Below are 17,590 nucleotides of genomic sequence, written 5' to 3' on the forward strand. Positions count from 1 at the left end.
AGGTTACTCTTTGGAGACGATCGAGCAAAATGTCCATTCTCAATTCAATCATTCCACCCCAGCGCCCAACCACAATTGAATGTTTCCCTTTGGTTTCTTCTTTCATTAACTTAAACTTACCTTTGATATTCGACCATTAGAATAAAAAATTGTTAAACTTTTTTACTCAAGAAGAAATCATTCCATCTTCTGTAAAGATTAAAGTTTTATCTTATTGTTGTTTTTATAGCGAATTAATTAAATCCCATCCCATGTTTTAATTTTATTTTTACCTTCATAATAAATATTTTTAGCATGCTGAACCCACCCTCAATATTTCGTAAATTCAAAAGTTTATGTTAATTAACATTTCTTATGTCACGATTATTCATGGTTTCACAAATTAAGGAAATTAAAGCTGGGGTGAAAGTGTTCTCATATTTTAAAATTAGTTTTACGAAGATATTTTATTTTTTTTAAAAAGCTACTCTCTTTAATTTTTTTAAATTTAATTTCAGAAAATAAAATTTTAAAAGCTGTACTCAGAACGGTCCTCATGGATCCAAGCATCAGACAAGTCCCACCAGGCACCACTAGTTCAAGTTCCCTTGAAGAGGAACCTTACTCGTTTCGAGCATATCCATTTTCCGGTTCAAATAATTCAGGGATCTTTCAATCATAGTTTAAAAGGTCTGTGATTTTTGTGATATTTTTATAAATTAAGGGTACAGATATAGATAGGAGATGTAATCTTATGTTTGTTAAAATATCCTGAAAATATCCGAGATATTTTCGTAAAATATTTTTTCCGTAAATTTACAATATAAATTTTATAAAATATCGATGAAATATAAGTAAAATATCCGTGAAATATCTAAAAAATATCGATTAAATTTTTATAATTGAAAAGTGAAATTTAAGCTTTTCAAATAAAAATTTGTTAAGCTTTTATCAAATAAAAAAAATAAATTTTCAACCCACGTGAGAAATCTCATTTTCATTGAAAATCTCATTATTCATATTCTATTTTAATATTCAAGCATCTCATGATTAAATATTCTAATTTAATAGTCAAGCATCTCATGATTAAATATTTTCATGTCACTTGAAGTCTTGAACTGCTATTTAAAAATAAAAATTCTTTGTTATATTTTCATTTTCTATTTTTCAAATCCTATTCTCGTCGTCCATTTGTTTAAATTACAAGCTAATTTGAAAAACTTGTTTACAAGTTACAACCAAAACATAGAACGTAATTTGTAGGTTCCCCACTTCCCCTTAATTCATCAAAAGTTATCTTGTTTATTGAAATTATATTGAGTAATTAGTTTTTTAATGATTTGATTATTGTTGTATTTTTGTTAAAGGTAATTTGAAGGATTTTGTTTCTACCCACTTAGCAACCTGTTACAACCAAGCGCAAAATCTGCTCTTGAGGTAATTTAATTGTTTTTTTTTTCATTTATACAAAAGTTACATAATTGTTGGTGATATATTTGAGTAATTAGTGTTTTAATAATTATTATATTATTGTTTGATTTCATCTTCTTCTTCTTCAAATCTCCTCCAAGTTTCTTATGTTTGATTTCATATTCTACTTCATCAACTTTGTCTACTTATATAAACAATTAAACTTGTTCTTTTTATCCAATTTTATGCGACAGATCTGCAATGATGTTGGGACCAGTAGATGAACTAATTGAATTCTCATTTAGTGTTATTAGGTGGGGTATTTCGACCTTATATTCTGAAATTAACTTTAGGCACTTTCTTAGATCATTGAGTTCAGATTTCCTTGACTTTAAAATCTGTAATGAATGATGCTAAACACTGCTCAATTTTTTTTTTCTCTGAGAGAAAAAGATATATTTAAGAATAAATGGTCTTATTAGTAATTATATGTAGGGATATTTAAGTAATATAAAATTAAAATAAAATTTGGGTGTACAAATCACTTTGATGGGTGGACCCATAATTTAAAGATAAGTTGTATGTATATAAAAATTTCATGTCAACTAATATTAATTATGTACTATTTAAAGAATAAGGAGAAAACAAAAATTTATGTATTTCATTTAGAAAATTTTTGTTTATTGATTTCATGTGGGGCATTGAAATTTTTGGTATTTTGTTATTAATATTTGGTTTGTGTATATATGAATATATTGATTTTATTTGATGATTCATGTGTGGAGTATATGTGCATTGTTTTCTTTTATTATTATTCTTATAGTTTTTTTTTACTTTGTTTTTTAATTATTTATTTATCTATAATTTTGCATTATACTTTATTTACTTTCAATTTATTTATTGATATGTAATTTCTTTTATTCATTTTCTTGTTAGATACTTTCTTATATTCACATATACCTTTTTAAATTTTAGCTGTGGATAATAAAAGTGTTGGTAGAGATGCTAGCGGTAGCCCGAAAGATCTTGCATGGAAGTCTTGTTTTTCAGTGGAAGGAAACAAAAATGGAACTCAATGCAGCTTTTGTAGTTTAGTCATGAAAAGTGGAGGTATCACATACTTTAAATTCCATTTATCACACACAGATCCAGGGAAAAATTCAAGAAAATGTCCAAATGTTCCACCAGAAGTAAAAGCTAAGATATTGGAATGGATACGAAGGAAAGATGTAGCCAGGAAAAAGAAATCGGTTACGATGAAAAATATCATAACTGAATTGTCAGGACAATTAGGTGGAAATCAAGGACTATCTGATGATAATGACAATCCATATACGTACGTATCCAGCAAGCATGAATATTGAAGAGAATGAAGCTTATCAAAATGCTATAAGAGCTTCAAAAGAAAGTGAGTGGCAACGACAACAAAAAACATCATTTTTTGTAAGCAATAAAAGAAGGGTAGTACATCAAAAGCTAGAAAAAGTGAACAATTAGCACAATTACGCCGAACACAAAGTGTGAGACTATCAATTCCAAAAGTTCCAATTGCACCTTCATTATAAAAATCAATAGGATCAAAGGAAAGGAGTATCAAAAGCATGTTCAAATGGAGTAATATAAAGAAAATCATGGGTCGATTGGTTAGCAAGTTCTTTATTTATGACAATGTGGCTCCCAACAAGGCATCGTCACATCATTTTACGAATATGATGCTCGGTGCACAATCAATAAGAAATAGAATTGAATTGCCATCACCATATGAGATCAAGAACAAGTACTTGGAAATAGAACACAACGATATGAAAGAATATGTGACCCCTCAGAAAGAAAAATTGTGTGCCTATGGGTGCACTATAATGGCAGATGGTTGGACCAGACCAACAAGGCTCAGTATTATCAATTTCATGGTGTACTCAAAGGGTTCTGCGGTGTTTCTTAAATCTGTAGATGCATCAAACAAGATCAATGATCACAAATATATCTATGATTTGTTGAAAGAAGTTGTAAATTAGGTAGGCAAACAAAATATGGTTCAAATTGTCACTGATAATGGCTTTGCATTTGTTAAAGCTGGAAAAAAATGATGGAAAAGTTCAATATTTATTAGATTCCTTGTGCTGCACATTGCATTGACTTGATGTTTGAGGATATTGGAAAGAAAGATAATGTGACAAACATCATTACACAAGCTAGAACGCTTACCAATTACATCTACAATCATGGGTGGTTACTATCTCAAATGAGAGAATTTTGTGGAATGGAAATAATCCACCTAGCTTGGAGCAACTCGATTTGCCACAAATTATCTCTGCTTGAATAACCTTTTGAAAAAGAAGTCTAGCCTTAAGCAATTGTTTACTAGTGGTGTGTGGGCTGAAAATCGATTGAGTACCACACCATTGGAAATAAAAATGGAGCAACAAGTCCTTGAATATTGATTTTGGAATCAAGTTGCACATGTGGTAGCTATTTATGAGCCGCTATACAAAGTCCTTCAGTTAGTTGATATAGAAGTTGTTCCAATGATGCCGCTTGTATACGAATTCATTCATATTATGAAAAATTCCATTCAACAACAAAGAGTAGCATAATGGGTTCTTCAAATTATCAATGATCGTTGAGATAGAACACTTAGTCATCCACTTCATGCGGCAGATATAATATTTTAAGTATTAATTTTATGATATCTTTTTTTTTTTAAATTTATCTTGCTAATAATTGTATTTATATATTTTCTTCTCTTGAAGCCTACTACCTTAACCTAAGGCACCAATACAGAGAAGGTGTTGGTGTGAATACGAAACTTATAAGTGCAGTTCATGAAATATTTGCAAGGCTAGATCCAAACTTTGATGGAATTGCTCAATTTGAAAATAAGGTAAATTGTTTAATGAGAATTTATTTTAATTAAATGTTTGCACTATATTAGTTGTTTGAGATAATCTTGCTTTGTACATAGTTCACATATTTTAGAGATGCAAAGAAAGGATTTGGTCGTCACGCTGCCATTACTGCAAGAACTATTATGATGCTTGGTATATTTTTTATTTCACATCAAATTTACTATTATCTTGCATCTATTATTTTATTTATTTCTTACACTACGACATTTGTATTGCAGTTGAATGGTGGTTTATGTATGGAAATGACACGCCTATATTAAGGAAACTTGCTATACGAATTTTATCTCAAACTACCTCATTTTTAGCATGTGAGAGAAATTAGAGCACTTTTTCACTCATTCATACAAAGTAGAGGAATCATCTTGCATATGAGAAACTACAAAAACTTGTATTTTTCTACTATAATATGAAGCTTAAAATAAGAGACATAGAGACTGCAGAGGATAAGGATGCAGAAATAGAGTATTTGAATCTTCTGGACATATTAGTGGAACAGGGAGAAGAGGATGAGAATCAACTCTCTCAATGAGTTCGTCCACTACACTTTGATGATGATGAAGGTAGCCCCAATCCCCAAATTGCTACAAGTGCTTGTGAATATAGAACCAATATTGACCATGTGTTATCAGAAAAGGTTACAAGTAGTAGTAGAGGTGATCCATGAGACATGGGAGTGCGACAAGAGATGCGTAGGTCTAGAACTAACTTTCATCTAGATGATCATATTGATGGAATTGATAATGAAGACACTATTAACATCGTAATGCGAGGAGAGGTGTGCATGTCCACTACTAGCTTCAATCAAGATGATCATATTGATGGAATTCATAATGAAGACAATGATGCAGATAATGATGACGACGACGACAATAGAGGAAATAATTATACTTTTACTTAAAGAAATGATACTGATACAGGTTTGCTATTGAGCTTATTTACTTGTGAAGAATAATACACTCATTGCACACAAGATGAAAACCATAGGTGTAAAGCTGAGAGTCCAGGCATAGGAGCTATCGGTAAGGATTATACAAGAAGAATCCATCAAATACAATTAGGGATGTCATCATCCAATAAAAATAACATTTCAACCACTTTTGAATCCAAGAGTTTAGAGATTAGTGATGATGACTACAGAGGTTTTGAGATCTCTAATGATTCTTACACACAATTCCCTATATATGGATAGATAGTATAAAGAAATCAAAAAACTTATTCACGGCATGTTTGTAATTATATTCAAAATCATTCAAATTATATGTCATGGTATCAATATTATATAAATCTAGATATTGGCCACCCCATGTATGAACTACCTAGGACTTCATTTTAATATTAAAATTTACATGATTTGTGTGATGCAAATTAATTGAACAGTTTTAATGGAAGCTTTTTAATCTTTTATATAGCTTGTCTATATATTATATCCATATTTATACTTTTTAGTTGTTACTTGTTAATATAATATAGTTTTTTAAATATAATATGATTTTTGGTTGTAAAAATAATTATTTTAACATTACTAAAAGTTTTATTAAAAAATATTATATTTTAAATTAAATTTTCATACATTTCGTAAATTTTACGTTCGATATTTCGGTCGATATCTATATTTTCAACCTTGCATACAATACAACCACTAGGCGTCAAAGGCTCTTTGTCGGGCTGGCACGACCCGTTTTCCTTTTATCGGGTTCATTTTTTATAAGTTTATAGTTGTACTGTAGCGGGTTATGATAGGCAGAGCGTACCAAAATGTTTATGGGCTCGATCTGCGTGCCCATATGGACCAGCCCACCAGGCTCCTGTGAGCTGTGAGTCCGCCCAATAGCTGTCATCTTACTAGTTTTACACGTTTCGGTATTATTTTTTAATGTATAAAATTTAAAATAATACATTTATGTGATGCAATCTACTAAATAATAATTGAAATTATTTTTATTATCTCGGAATATTGGTAAACTTGCAAGTTAGACACTGTAATAAAGTACAGAATTGAAAATACACTAAGAAAATGGTTATACTAAATAATAACTCACTGGATATGCTTTCATTTTGACAAATTAGTAGTTATAATTTACAATTATGAATTTTAAAATGTTATATATTTGAGCAATTCAATTCTAGCCAAGCTGAGTGCGAGCCCCATGGAAGGCAGCCCAACACGGCCCACGGTTATTCACCACCGCAGTGGGCCTGTGGCGGACTCAGTCGGGGGCGCATGCTCGAAACCTCTACTGCTATGCTATCTACAAACAAAATGTTATGCACGACTGGTATAATGTTTTAGGGGTATTTATAGTTATAGATGGGGTTGGATCGTGTTTTATATTATTAACCAACAATGATCAGATCTGGTTTGTAAGTTTAGATTCCAAATTAATTTAATCACTAAATAAAATAAAATAAAACTAAACTAATTCAATTAAATTTGAGTTAACTTGATTTCCAAAATCTCTGCAATAAGAATACAATTTTTAAAAAATAATACATACCAATTTGTACAGAGTTTAATAATTCTATACAATATAAAAGCTAAAAAAACAAATAACAATTTGATGAAAGTTCAACAAATTTAGTTTTAATTTTATTTTTTATTTTTAATAGTGTAATAATTAATTTTATTTATAAGAGTTAACCCGAGTTTTAAACATCCAATAAGTATTTAAAATTTTTATTTCATATTTAAATTTAAAAAGAAAGATCCAAAATTAAATTAAAAAAATTAACCAAATTCTCTTTCAATATAACTTGTTAGTATTTGTTAACTAAATATAAATTAAAAAAAGTAAAATATAGAAAATATTTTATACAAAAATAATTTTTATTATATTTATTAAATTTATCTGATAACACTTAAAAAAAATTATATAATTTCTTATCTAAAATTGTTTAAATATATTTATCACTCTTACATAAAATAAATATATATAGAAACTTACAAATAAAAAAAATTATTCATATATTTCTTAATGTATTTAAAAAAATAATAAATAATTTTAAAATACTTTTAATTTTTTTAATTATTTTATATTTTAATTTAAAAAATATTTTAACTTTATATTAATATAACCTTATTAAGTTTCAAGATGGTGTCTTTGTCCCAATAATTTTAAATTAGCTAAACTATGGATTAGATTTAGTAAAGAAGAAGACGAAAGGAGAGGTTAATTGGCTACCACTTGTATGGTTGAAGAGAAAGCCAGAATAGCGAGGCCAGCCGTCCGTGGCTGATAAAAACGCGGGGCTATGCGGGGCCCAGGAGGGAATCAACTGAATTTTACGGGGATTTCGCATCCGCTCCTCCAGAAGCTTCTCCGTCGCCAGTACCTATATATATTCCTCTCCTCCTCCCCTCACCTGGCTGTTATTTTCTGCTTTCCAGAAATATCGAGAGCGTAGCGCATCATTTCTGGCAGCGCACTAACTGATCTTATTCAGGACGATCGTGTTCTTCACTGCTCTCGCGGTAACGCTTTGATTTTATTTATTCTTGTTTCAAATGACGCCACTCTTAACGGCGCTTGCGTTCTCTTGATTCGTTGATGAATACATGATCAAAACAGTAATTAGAACTTGTTTTATGTGCAATTTCCTTATGAATCTAGTTATAATTTAATTCTAAGTCCTGACTTTTGTGCGACGATTTAATCATTCTTGATTTACGATGCTGAATCATTTTCTTTCTTGAGCTTTGGTTAAGGATTTACCGTCTCTAATGTTAACGTGAGCAATATTGGTTCCGTCTTGTGGTGAAATGATGTCAGGATTATGAGTTATGATGTAGATGAAAACGAAAATTTTTGGAGCTGGATTATTGGCTTTTATATAAGGCTTAGAGTTTCCGAGTTGATAGCCCCCTCTTTTGGTGTTTTTCTTGTGGAATTTTTGGCATGGATAAAATTGAATTAATAACGTTTATCACTCTGTCCTTGGAACATAAATTTATTTTTTTTGCCTTTTTGAGGATTTTTAATCAGTTTCCATTTCATCTTAGTTAAATTTCAGTAATAGAAATAATGAAAATGTGACTCCCTGGAAATTACACCAACTACCACTAGTTATAAACTTTTGCACGAAAATTGCCCTATTAGTTAGGATAATGGATTCAGCAGATGTGTTTGTTATTTTCCTGAGGCTGGTCATAGGTGAGGTTAGTTCGGTTTCTAAATCAACATAATTAGTTTCCAAAGTTTTGGTCTCTAACCAAACCGTTGGAATAGAAACAAACCAATTCAAGAAAACTCAGGTCTCTTTTTGGTTAAGTAATAACTTAGTTGCCTATATGGAGACAACTGTTTGATTGACATGAAAGTAGCTGGTATTATAATACTGCATAATGGAACTAAACAAACAACCAAAATTTTTATAAGCATTTGTGGATTATATTCCAACTTGTATCAATTTATAAGAAATAGAGAGTACAATAGTAATAATAAACTAATCATTACATGATAAAACAATTGACAAGAAATAAAAAACATTTTCAAAATTAAGACTAATACAACAACGCTAACAAGCAATGTTCTCACTGGGTTGCGTGGGGTCAGTTCATGAATTCTAGACTTTTAGCTCTATCTATCAGTGGTCATATTCTCTGTTATACAATTATATCCTGTAGCATGTTGAAGGTTTTCTCTTTAAAATTAAGTCTTCTCTAGTTTCTTTCCCTTTTTGTTACAAGCTTTCCTCTATTTCATGCACCCGCCTCACTTGTGTTTATTGATCTTATTATCACATATCTAAATTATCTTAATCATGTCTCTTACATCTTATTTTTAATACTTGCTACTTAACTGTATTGTGTAGTGTCTCGTTTTTTGTTTTTTTCTTTTCTTGTATGGCCTCACATCCGATCTAAAATCTTAATTTCAATTAAGTTAATATTTTAATTTTATAAACTGTTCAATAAATTTTTTCTTTTAGCTTTAAAAAACTTTTATGATACGCAAAATGGTGGACTCACTTCTTCAATTTAATCATCTTGTCTTGATTTGATGAGTGACATTCTCATTAATCTTCCTTTTTTTTTTAACATTTGATCCAATAATATTTTTTTGAATAATTAATCCAAGATATCTAAATTATTCTTTGCTTTGGATAACTAGATCTTCATGTTTCATAATGACAATCTTTCACACTTCTATTTTTATTGAATTTTTATTGTTGTTATTCAGATTTTTGACCTATCCAATTGGCTTACTTTTTTTTATATTTCAACTGTACTATTTACCCCTTATTTTGTCTCATCCACTAAGATAATATATCTGCAAAAAGTATACACTAAGAATTTTTTTCTTAGATTCGCTTTGTGAGTTTATCTATTGCAAGAGCAAAGGGGTAAGACCTCACTGTATATTTTATATACATATTTATGGCAATTGAAAATAAATAAAATGGTTTTGGTTGATGATACATGTATATGCAATTTAGACTCACTATTCTCTTAACACCTTTCACATGACAGGACTTCTATAGGGATTTTGTTGTAGGTTTTTTTTTTTTTGGCTGAGTGTTGTAGTCTTTTTTCAAGTTTGTAAATACTATATGTAAATCTGTTTGTGTATCTTTGAACCTTTTTATTAGGTGTCTCATTAAGTAAATGGCTCTCATTATTGATCTACTGGACATAAAATCAATTTTCCTTGAACATCTGGTTTATTCTTCAAAATAAGCACTAAAGTGCTTCCTTTTTTATCCATTCATCTTCTTATTTAAGTATTTCATCAATAATTTTTGTTAACCAAAGAATGCTCTCTTTTCCCATGCCATTCCTGGCTCCTATTGAGATATTATCTATTCTAACTGCTTTATTATTCTTTTTGTTTTTATATCTAGCTTTATTTTGTTTGGAAAAATACATTTATAGAACATGTAATGTAATTCCTTTCTTATTCCAACATGATGCTTGTTTTTCCACCTTCATTGAATAACTTTGAGAATATTCCTTCCATCTTCATGAATGCTTCCTATTTACTAGCTCTTTTTGAGTTCTCTCTCTTATGTAATCCAAAAAGAGCAAATTATATACATATAGTTTTCCCTAACAAGGTAATTATTATTCTTAAAAGTAGCAAAGAAGAGTTCAACAAGTTCAAATAATTAAAACCGACATGTGAGCAGTTCAATATTGACATTTTATATAGTAAATATATGCATGGGGTGAGTCCTAGGTTGGAAACTAGCTAAAGACTTAGAATACCATAAATGATAAAACTGAAGGAATAACCCAATTTAACCCATGGAGGTTTAGGTTGGTTGCATGGTTATATCAAGCTTTCCTAGGTGTTGACATGTGTGCCTCATGCACAGGTACATGCCTTGTCTCATGCGTTTAAAATAAATTTTATAATTCCCCATTTTCCCCTCATATTTAAGAGTATAGAAAAAGAAAACCAAGCAATAATTTCTATAACATACCACAAGAGACATGCTGTAAGCACCCCCGCTCGGATATCCCAACCACCCGGTCTGTCCGAACGAGTGCGCTCACAGAAGGGAAGAGGAATAGACAAAAGACAAAAATACCCTGGCATGCATAAATAAGAAATTTAACAGCGGAAGCAAAATGGTAAACATGCATGCCCACAAGTACCCCGCTGATACAGCGGTCATGGAGTATATAAAAAAACATACAGACCCTGTGCCAACAATAGGAGGTACAAATGACAACCTGGCACAGTCAAAAATAAAAGACAACGACTCTAGCAAAACATCAGAGATGACGGGGGCAGCTAGCTGTACACCTTACCAACACGGCTGGCTGCTAGGTGGCGCGATCCTCGCCCTCGGCCTTCGCTTTACCCTTAACTGGAATGATGGAAAGCAAGGTGAGTCGCAAGACTCAGCAAGTTTATAAGAAATGAAAGGCTATAAATAAAAGAAGAGACCATCCCAAACACAGCCCCACAAGTACACACAAGTCATGAGATGCTACAACACAACAGTGCAGTATAATAAGAGCACATACCGGTCCTTGGGGCCCACACAAGACACCTGGCACCCAAGTCCCATACCAACCTGTCGCTGCCCTGAAAGGCAACAATATCCTCAACAAACCTGTGCGCACTGTCCCGGGGCGGTACTCCCGTCACCCGTATCCACGTCGGTACTCCCGACAACCGAGCCATAGGCTCTCTCGGAACGGTACTCCCGTCCGAGAACTAAATACTATCAGTAGCCATGCAATACACATAAAATGCAATGGCGTAGTGAGCATCGACGTGATACAAGGCGCCCATATAGTAAGCCACACGCAATGCATATGCCCGTGCTGGATGTATCCTAGTCAAGCTAAAATGCCCGTGACCAAGCATAACCAAATCATGTTAATCCCAACATGCAGCCCGTACCCATGTGCACATCAAAACATGCAACGAGAATAAAATATAAGCAGGTATGCTATAATCACATAACGGTTAAGCTAGTCAGCAGTGCCTGGCACCGGTCAACGGTCAGTGGGTAGGAGAGACTCGCCGGCGACCTAAGGTAGACCGTACGACAGTCACTCCGTCACCGAACCGCCGCTCCTAGCCCCCACTTCACAACCACTCCAGCCAGAAAATAACCAAAAATCCAATTAATACCCGAACCGCTAAGAACCTAGCCCCGGGTGAGTACGGCATCATTCCCAACAGGCAGGGGGGTGGTACAAACCCCTGTAGGCAACCAACGAATAAAACCCACGAGATCCATTTAATAAATTAAATCTTAAACTAACCGTTTAAAACTTCATAATTAATTAATAGCCGAAACAAACGAAGGGAGGTCCAATAAATCGCCAACGAAAGAAACGACGAGATAGGTAAGAAGAACTTGCCTTATCAGAGATATCCTTAGGCTCGTTGGGTCCAAAAGCAGTAAAAATTATACAAACTGCAATATCCCAATTATTTGCCAAAATTAATAAAATTGGACGCAAAACGAAATTCTGACCGTACAGAATATTAATTACTAGCTGCTCTACATACCTGGATAATTAAATCAGGGATTAAACGGAGTTTAATCCAATTTTTGAAGCCCCAAAATCTCAAATTCTCTCGCGCACGTTGCTGTTCTTTTCTGCAATTTTCTTACTGTTCGCATGCAAAAAGAACGTCCGAAATCGGGCTTAAATCGGCCAAAAACGAGCGGCTGAGGCGCGGCCACGTGGCAGCGCGCGGGCCAGCCACTGGGAGCCACCGCCATTGACGAAACGACGTCGTTTCGACGTCTAGAGGCTCAGCCAAAAATCCCCCTCTCGCGCGCCTGCCCGCGGATTCGAAGCCGCGTCCACCGCCTGGCCGCCTCGCGCGCGACCGCTCGCGCTCGCATGCATCTTCAACCTATATATGCATTATGTTATATTTAAAAAGACTTTTTGGCCTTCCCGCAATTCACGCCAGCACCCCTAACTTTCCATTAAATACACAAACACCCATTTAATTAATTACAGAAATGCCCGAAACTTCTAAAAATTCCACAACTTGATTTATTTTAATTTTTCTCTAATTCCAGAAATTCCTAACACAAATTAATTAATTATTTTAATTTCTTATTTCCTTAAAATCACATAAGTAAATTTTATTAAATCACAACAAATTATTTTAATATTTCCTTTAAATTATATTATCACACAACATCAATAATTAATTTTAATTCTTAATTATGGGTCACTACACATGCAAAGCCTTTAGAGCGCCTTTAGCAACAAAGAAGATACACCATTCATCTCCTGCAGATTTCAGTGGTAAGATAAAGCCTTCAATGACACTTTCATCTTCTCCACGGGTAGCACTTTTCATCTTGATCAGCTATAAATTCAATTGGCTTTACAAGTAAGCTTTTTCTCCCGTTCTTCTTTGCTTTTCTTCTTCTTCTTCTTCTTCTTCTCTTACTCGAGACGAAGGGATGCCCATGTAGATCTGAAAGTGGTGAGCAATGGGGGAGTGGTTGAAGGTTTGCTGAAGTCAGTCATAGGTTGGGAGACTAACTAGTAAGGTTCATGCACCAAAGAACATGTCGATGTCGTGTGTGTTCCTGGCCATAATTTGGGTGAGTGGACTTAGGTAATTTATCTAGATTAGAGTTGGCTCATTCTGCCTCCTGTCAGGCCCAGCCTGGCCCAAAAAATGGGCCCTAGTGGCCATTTAAATGGATTGAATGGGCCAACTGCTTAATTTTTTAAAAAATTGTTTACAATTATTTAAAATAAAAAATGTTGTAAAATATGAATAAAAATTATATCAAACATATTTATATTTGTTTACAGAATTTTAAATATTATGCAACCATCTTGAAAGTTGGCATTTAAGTTGAATTTTAAATTGCAATACTTGAAAGTTGACATTTAAGTTTTAATTAAATGCTACACCAGATAAAATAATATTTTAAAAAAAAGAACTTAAACATAAATGTTGAATAAAATATTAATTTAAAATTTAGATTATTAGAATTATAATAATTACTGTAAACAATTTGATTTTTATCCATAATTAATAATATTTTAAACTATAACTTATCATATTTTATAGCATATTTCTAATTTCCAAGAAGATTTAAGTTCTAACTTAGAATTTCTAAGCAGCAACATATGAATGAAGTAATTGTATATTGGATTTATAATTTTTCCACATTTTTTTATTCTTTTTATGTATTTTTAGAATTTTTAAATTTTTTAATTTAAATGGGCCTAAAGGCCACATAGGCCAAATGGACCGTGCTAGGCCCAAGGATCAGGATGAATCAGGTCATGTAAGAAAACTTTTACCCTCTGTTTGGGATAGGGGTGTGGTAAAGTATGAACCGGATGTAAAGGTAAGGGGGGTAATGTAAAGTTTGTTAATCTCGTATTGTTTGAAAAGAATGAAACCTAAATGAGCATGATATAACTTTATTTTATTTGGATGGAGGATGGAAGGGGATGAAATGATAAAAAAGAGAACGTAAAGTTACAATTATGCCCTTTTACTTTCAAAATAAATAAACAAATGTAAAAACTTAAATTTAATAATAATGGTAACATAGTAAAAACAAATAAAATTTATAACACCAAATATGGTGCAAGGAAAATGGGGGAAGGGATGGGAGGGTATCATGTGCCCTCCCCGCCCCTTGTATTCCATTATAGAAACCCGATCCAAACAAGAGAAATACTCTCCCTTCCCCTCTCATTCCATCTTCTCCCCTCCCCCTCCGTGCCCTCCATCCAAACATAGGCTTAGTTTATTTTCATTGAAATTCACATGCATTTGGCTTTAGTGAATGTTTCTTCAACGAATCAGTTATTTTGGGCATGGGTGCATCAACCCATGTGGTAGCTAATTTAAAATTTCTTGCAAGGCCTTGTTAAGGCAATATGCTCACTGTATTTTAGCCTTGAGACATAAGTTTATTTATTCTTCTATTGATAGTTCAACATTTAATGAAACTTAGGTGGTTTTTAGGCATTTCAGTTTGGTACGTGGAACTGAAGAGCCTGCATATTATTTCTAAAACTTGTTATTTTCCTCTTAAAATAGACGTCATTGATGTCATTCTTAAACTCCATTTACTTTTTCAATTTTCTGTTATTTTATCTTCATGTGCTGAGTTCTCTCTTTTTCCCTTTTCTTTTCCCCCATCAGATGTCGCACTCTAGGAGATCAAGGTGTGCCTTTGATGCTTTGTACATTTGAGTAATTGGGTTAAGTTTGTGAATGTCTTTTGTTTGATTGACAACATGTTGCATCTATTTTAGGTATTCTCTTTCGCCTTCCCCATATTCTCCCTCCCCTTCCCCATACAAATATTACAATAGGTCTATCTCAGGGAGCCGATCAAGGTGCTGCTGCATGGCCCTGCTGAATTTCTTTATTTATTTATTTTTTCTTTTCTTTCTTTTTTTGTTCTAGTTCCATAATTAAATTATTGTTTGTGCATTATTGAATCCTTTTTGTCTGATCTGTTAACGATATACAGGAGTGTTGAGAATCCTGGAAATAATCTCTATGTGACTGGATTATCTACACGGGTAACAAAGAGGGACCTTGAGAAGCATTTTTCAACAGAGGGAAAGGTATATTTTAAGAGGCACATGATGTGAAATCAATCTATTTTTCTACTAATTGGTATATATCTATCAGATTCGAAACTTGTTTCAAAAAATAGGATAAGGGCAAAAAAACAAAAAAAACAAAAAATAATGCTGGATTTGGTTGTCTAGATATCTATATGGACCCAGTTTGTCTGGAAAATTGGGGAGCCAACCACTTTTTGGGACAATTTGGCGTTAATATAATTGGTTAGAGGTGGGTTATAAGGGATATAGTTTTATCAAAGTGTGTTTGATGGTGTACCCGAACAGATTTTGATAGTTTATTTTTGTGTCACGTCAAGGATGTGATGCTGCCTGATCAGTGAGCGTCTATTTTTGTCAGGTCGAAGATGTTCACATTGTGGTAGATCCATGGACTAGGGAGTCCCGAGGATTTGGCTTTGTGACAATGTCCACTGTTAAGGAGGCTGATTGTTGTATCAAATATTTGGACGGATCTGTCTTGGAAGGCCGTGTTATCACCGTGGAGAAGGTATGAATTTCAGTTTTTTCTCATCAAATTATTATTTCATTCTATTTCTACTTCTCTATTTGTTTGTAGACCCTATGCACGCTTGCTTCTGGTTCTGTTTTTGAAAGTTGTTTGCTTCTTTTCGCTTGAAGTTTCTTTGGCAGCAGGGTTCCATGAGTAGCAGCTCTTCACCAAAGTCAAAACAACTAACCAACCAAATCAATCTCATCATGCAAATATCAGACTGTTAAACCAGAGGGTTGTATGCCCTGCATTTCTTTGTCTTTAATGATCAAGTCTTGTGCTTGTTCAATTACTTAATATGAACTTTGTAGTGTTCTCTTATATCCATTACTCCGTGTTAGATTTTGTGGCTCCGCTTTGATTGAATCATTAAATTTCATGACCTGATGCCTCATTTCTATTTCTGCAGGCTAGGAGGCGGAGAGGCCGGACGCCTACCCCAGGAAGGTATCTTGGGCTCCGAACTGACCATGGTGAGAGAACAAACTTACATGGTTTTCTAATTGCTCTCCCTCGTCATTGCTTTACGTGAAATCGCAACCTCCTTTCTTATAGTAATGTATGATTTGCTGTTGTAGCACGTCGCCATTCTCCCAGTTACCCTCCCTATTACTATTATAGGAGTAATTTCTCCAGATCCTCTTCCGAACGAGATAGAAGCAGGTCCTACTCTCCTTCCGACAGTACAAGATCTTACTCGCCCTATGATGGCCACAGAGGGTCTTACTCTCATCGCTGCAGGTCCTACTCTCCATCCCGATCCCCTCACGGTAGGTCACCAGTTAGCATGCGTGACCGGTCCTACTCTCCGTACGACTTCCAAGATGACTATTATTACAGAAGAGACCGGTCCCACTCTCGGTACAGCTCCGTGGAGGACCACTATCATAGGCGAAGCCGCCGTCGTTCTGTCTCCCGGACGGCGAGGAAGACCTTGAGATACGACTCCAGGCACTATTCACCAGATGACCATTACTACAGCAGTGGCCGTTACCGTTCTCCCTCTAGGAGTATTTCACCAAGGGCACGGAGGAGGTCATGGAGGAGCTACTCAGAGAGTATGTCACCTGAACCAAGGAGAAGTCAGAAAAGCCACTCGTCGTCCAAGCGCTTGCGGAGAAGCTATTCTCGCAGTCAGAGTATATCCCCTGGCTATAGGAGGAGGACCAGCTATTCTTGTAGCATTTCGCCTAGACCGAGAAAGAGCAGCTCCAGGCACTCTTCCCGAAGGGGGTGTGATCTTCGTACCCGCCGTGACATTGGGAGCTGTTTCGTTCGAAGCTACTCCAGGAGTTGCAGCGGAAGCTCGTCTTCCCCATCTGTATCAAGGTCTGCCACACCGAGATCAGCATCATCACTTTCATCTTGAAGAGTTCGAAAATTTGCTACTTTCCCCCCCGTTTGGCAGGGGACTCTAATTCTGGCTTCCGTTAAAGGATCTTGCACGCACCATGCCTATGTTGGATGGTTAAAAAGTATGATATTATCAAACCTTGTTTGTGTATGATATTATCAACCTTGTATGTTAAAAACTCTCTTTGTTGCTTGCTGGATGGATTACGGAGAATATGAACCTGGCTGACGCCTGTTTTACTTGTAAGCATTGCATGAGAGTAATGTATACATAAAATACCATACTTCTCTCAACCCTTGTTTTCCAAGACCAACTGTTGTTAAGTCGGGCTAAATTTATGATGGAAGACAGAGAAAAATAAGTTGGTTCAGAATCAATTTTGACTCATATTC

General features: G+C 34.1%; 1 protein-coding gene across 5 annotated transcripts; it reads left to right on the forward strand.

Annotated features, from left to right (window-relative positions):
• The first annotated feature begins 7,610 nt into the window (after positions 1–7,610).
• Positions 7,611–17,491, forward strand: LOC127797429 (serine/arginine-rich splicing factor SR45a-like). 5 transcript variants are annotated; one of them, XM_052330319.1, is made up of 8 exons: positions 7,620–7,764; positions 14,900–14,922; positions 15,013–15,096; positions 15,234–15,330; positions 15,692–15,841; positions 16,254–16,317; positions 16,423–16,507; positions 16,586–17,491. In XM_052330319.1, exons 2-8 carry the CDS (start codon positions 14,900–14,902, stop codon positions 17,211–17,213), a joined length of 1,131 nt encoding a protein of 376 aa, XP_052186279.1. In that variant the 5' UTR covers positions 7,620–7,764; the 3' UTR covers positions 17,214–17,491. The 5 variants fall into 5 exon arrangements, with proteins under 5 accessions (XP_052186281.1, XP_052186279.1, XP_052186278.1 ...); XM_052330318.1 differs by having other exon boundaries at positions 16,423–17,491; XM_052330320.1 differs by lacking the exon at positions 15,013–15,096 and having other exon boundaries at positions 7,623–7,764; positions 16,423–17,491.
• Positions 17,492–17,590: the final 99 nt, after the last annotated feature.

The sequence above is a fragment of the Diospyros lotus genome, chromosome 3 (genome assembly GCF_014633365.1).
Source record: "Diospyros lotus cultivar Yz01 chromosome 3, ASM1463336v1, whole genome shotgun sequence".
Lineage (NCBI taxonomy): Eukaryota > Viridiplantae > Streptophyta > Magnoliopsida > Ericales > Ebenaceae > Diospyros > Diospyros lotus.

Coding starts and splice junctions, on each gene's coding strand:
- LOC127797429 (XM_052330318.1), top strand. CDS start 14,900: ATGTCGCACTCTAGGAGATCAAG. Junction 14,923..15,012: donor TCGCACTCTAGGAGATCAAG/GTGTGCCTTTGA, acceptor CATCTATTTTAG/GTATTCTCTTTCGCCTTCCC. Junction 15,842..16,253: donor GTGTTATCACCGTGGAGAAG/GTATGAATTTCA, acceptor CTATTTCTGCAG/GCTAGGAGGCGGAGAGGCCG.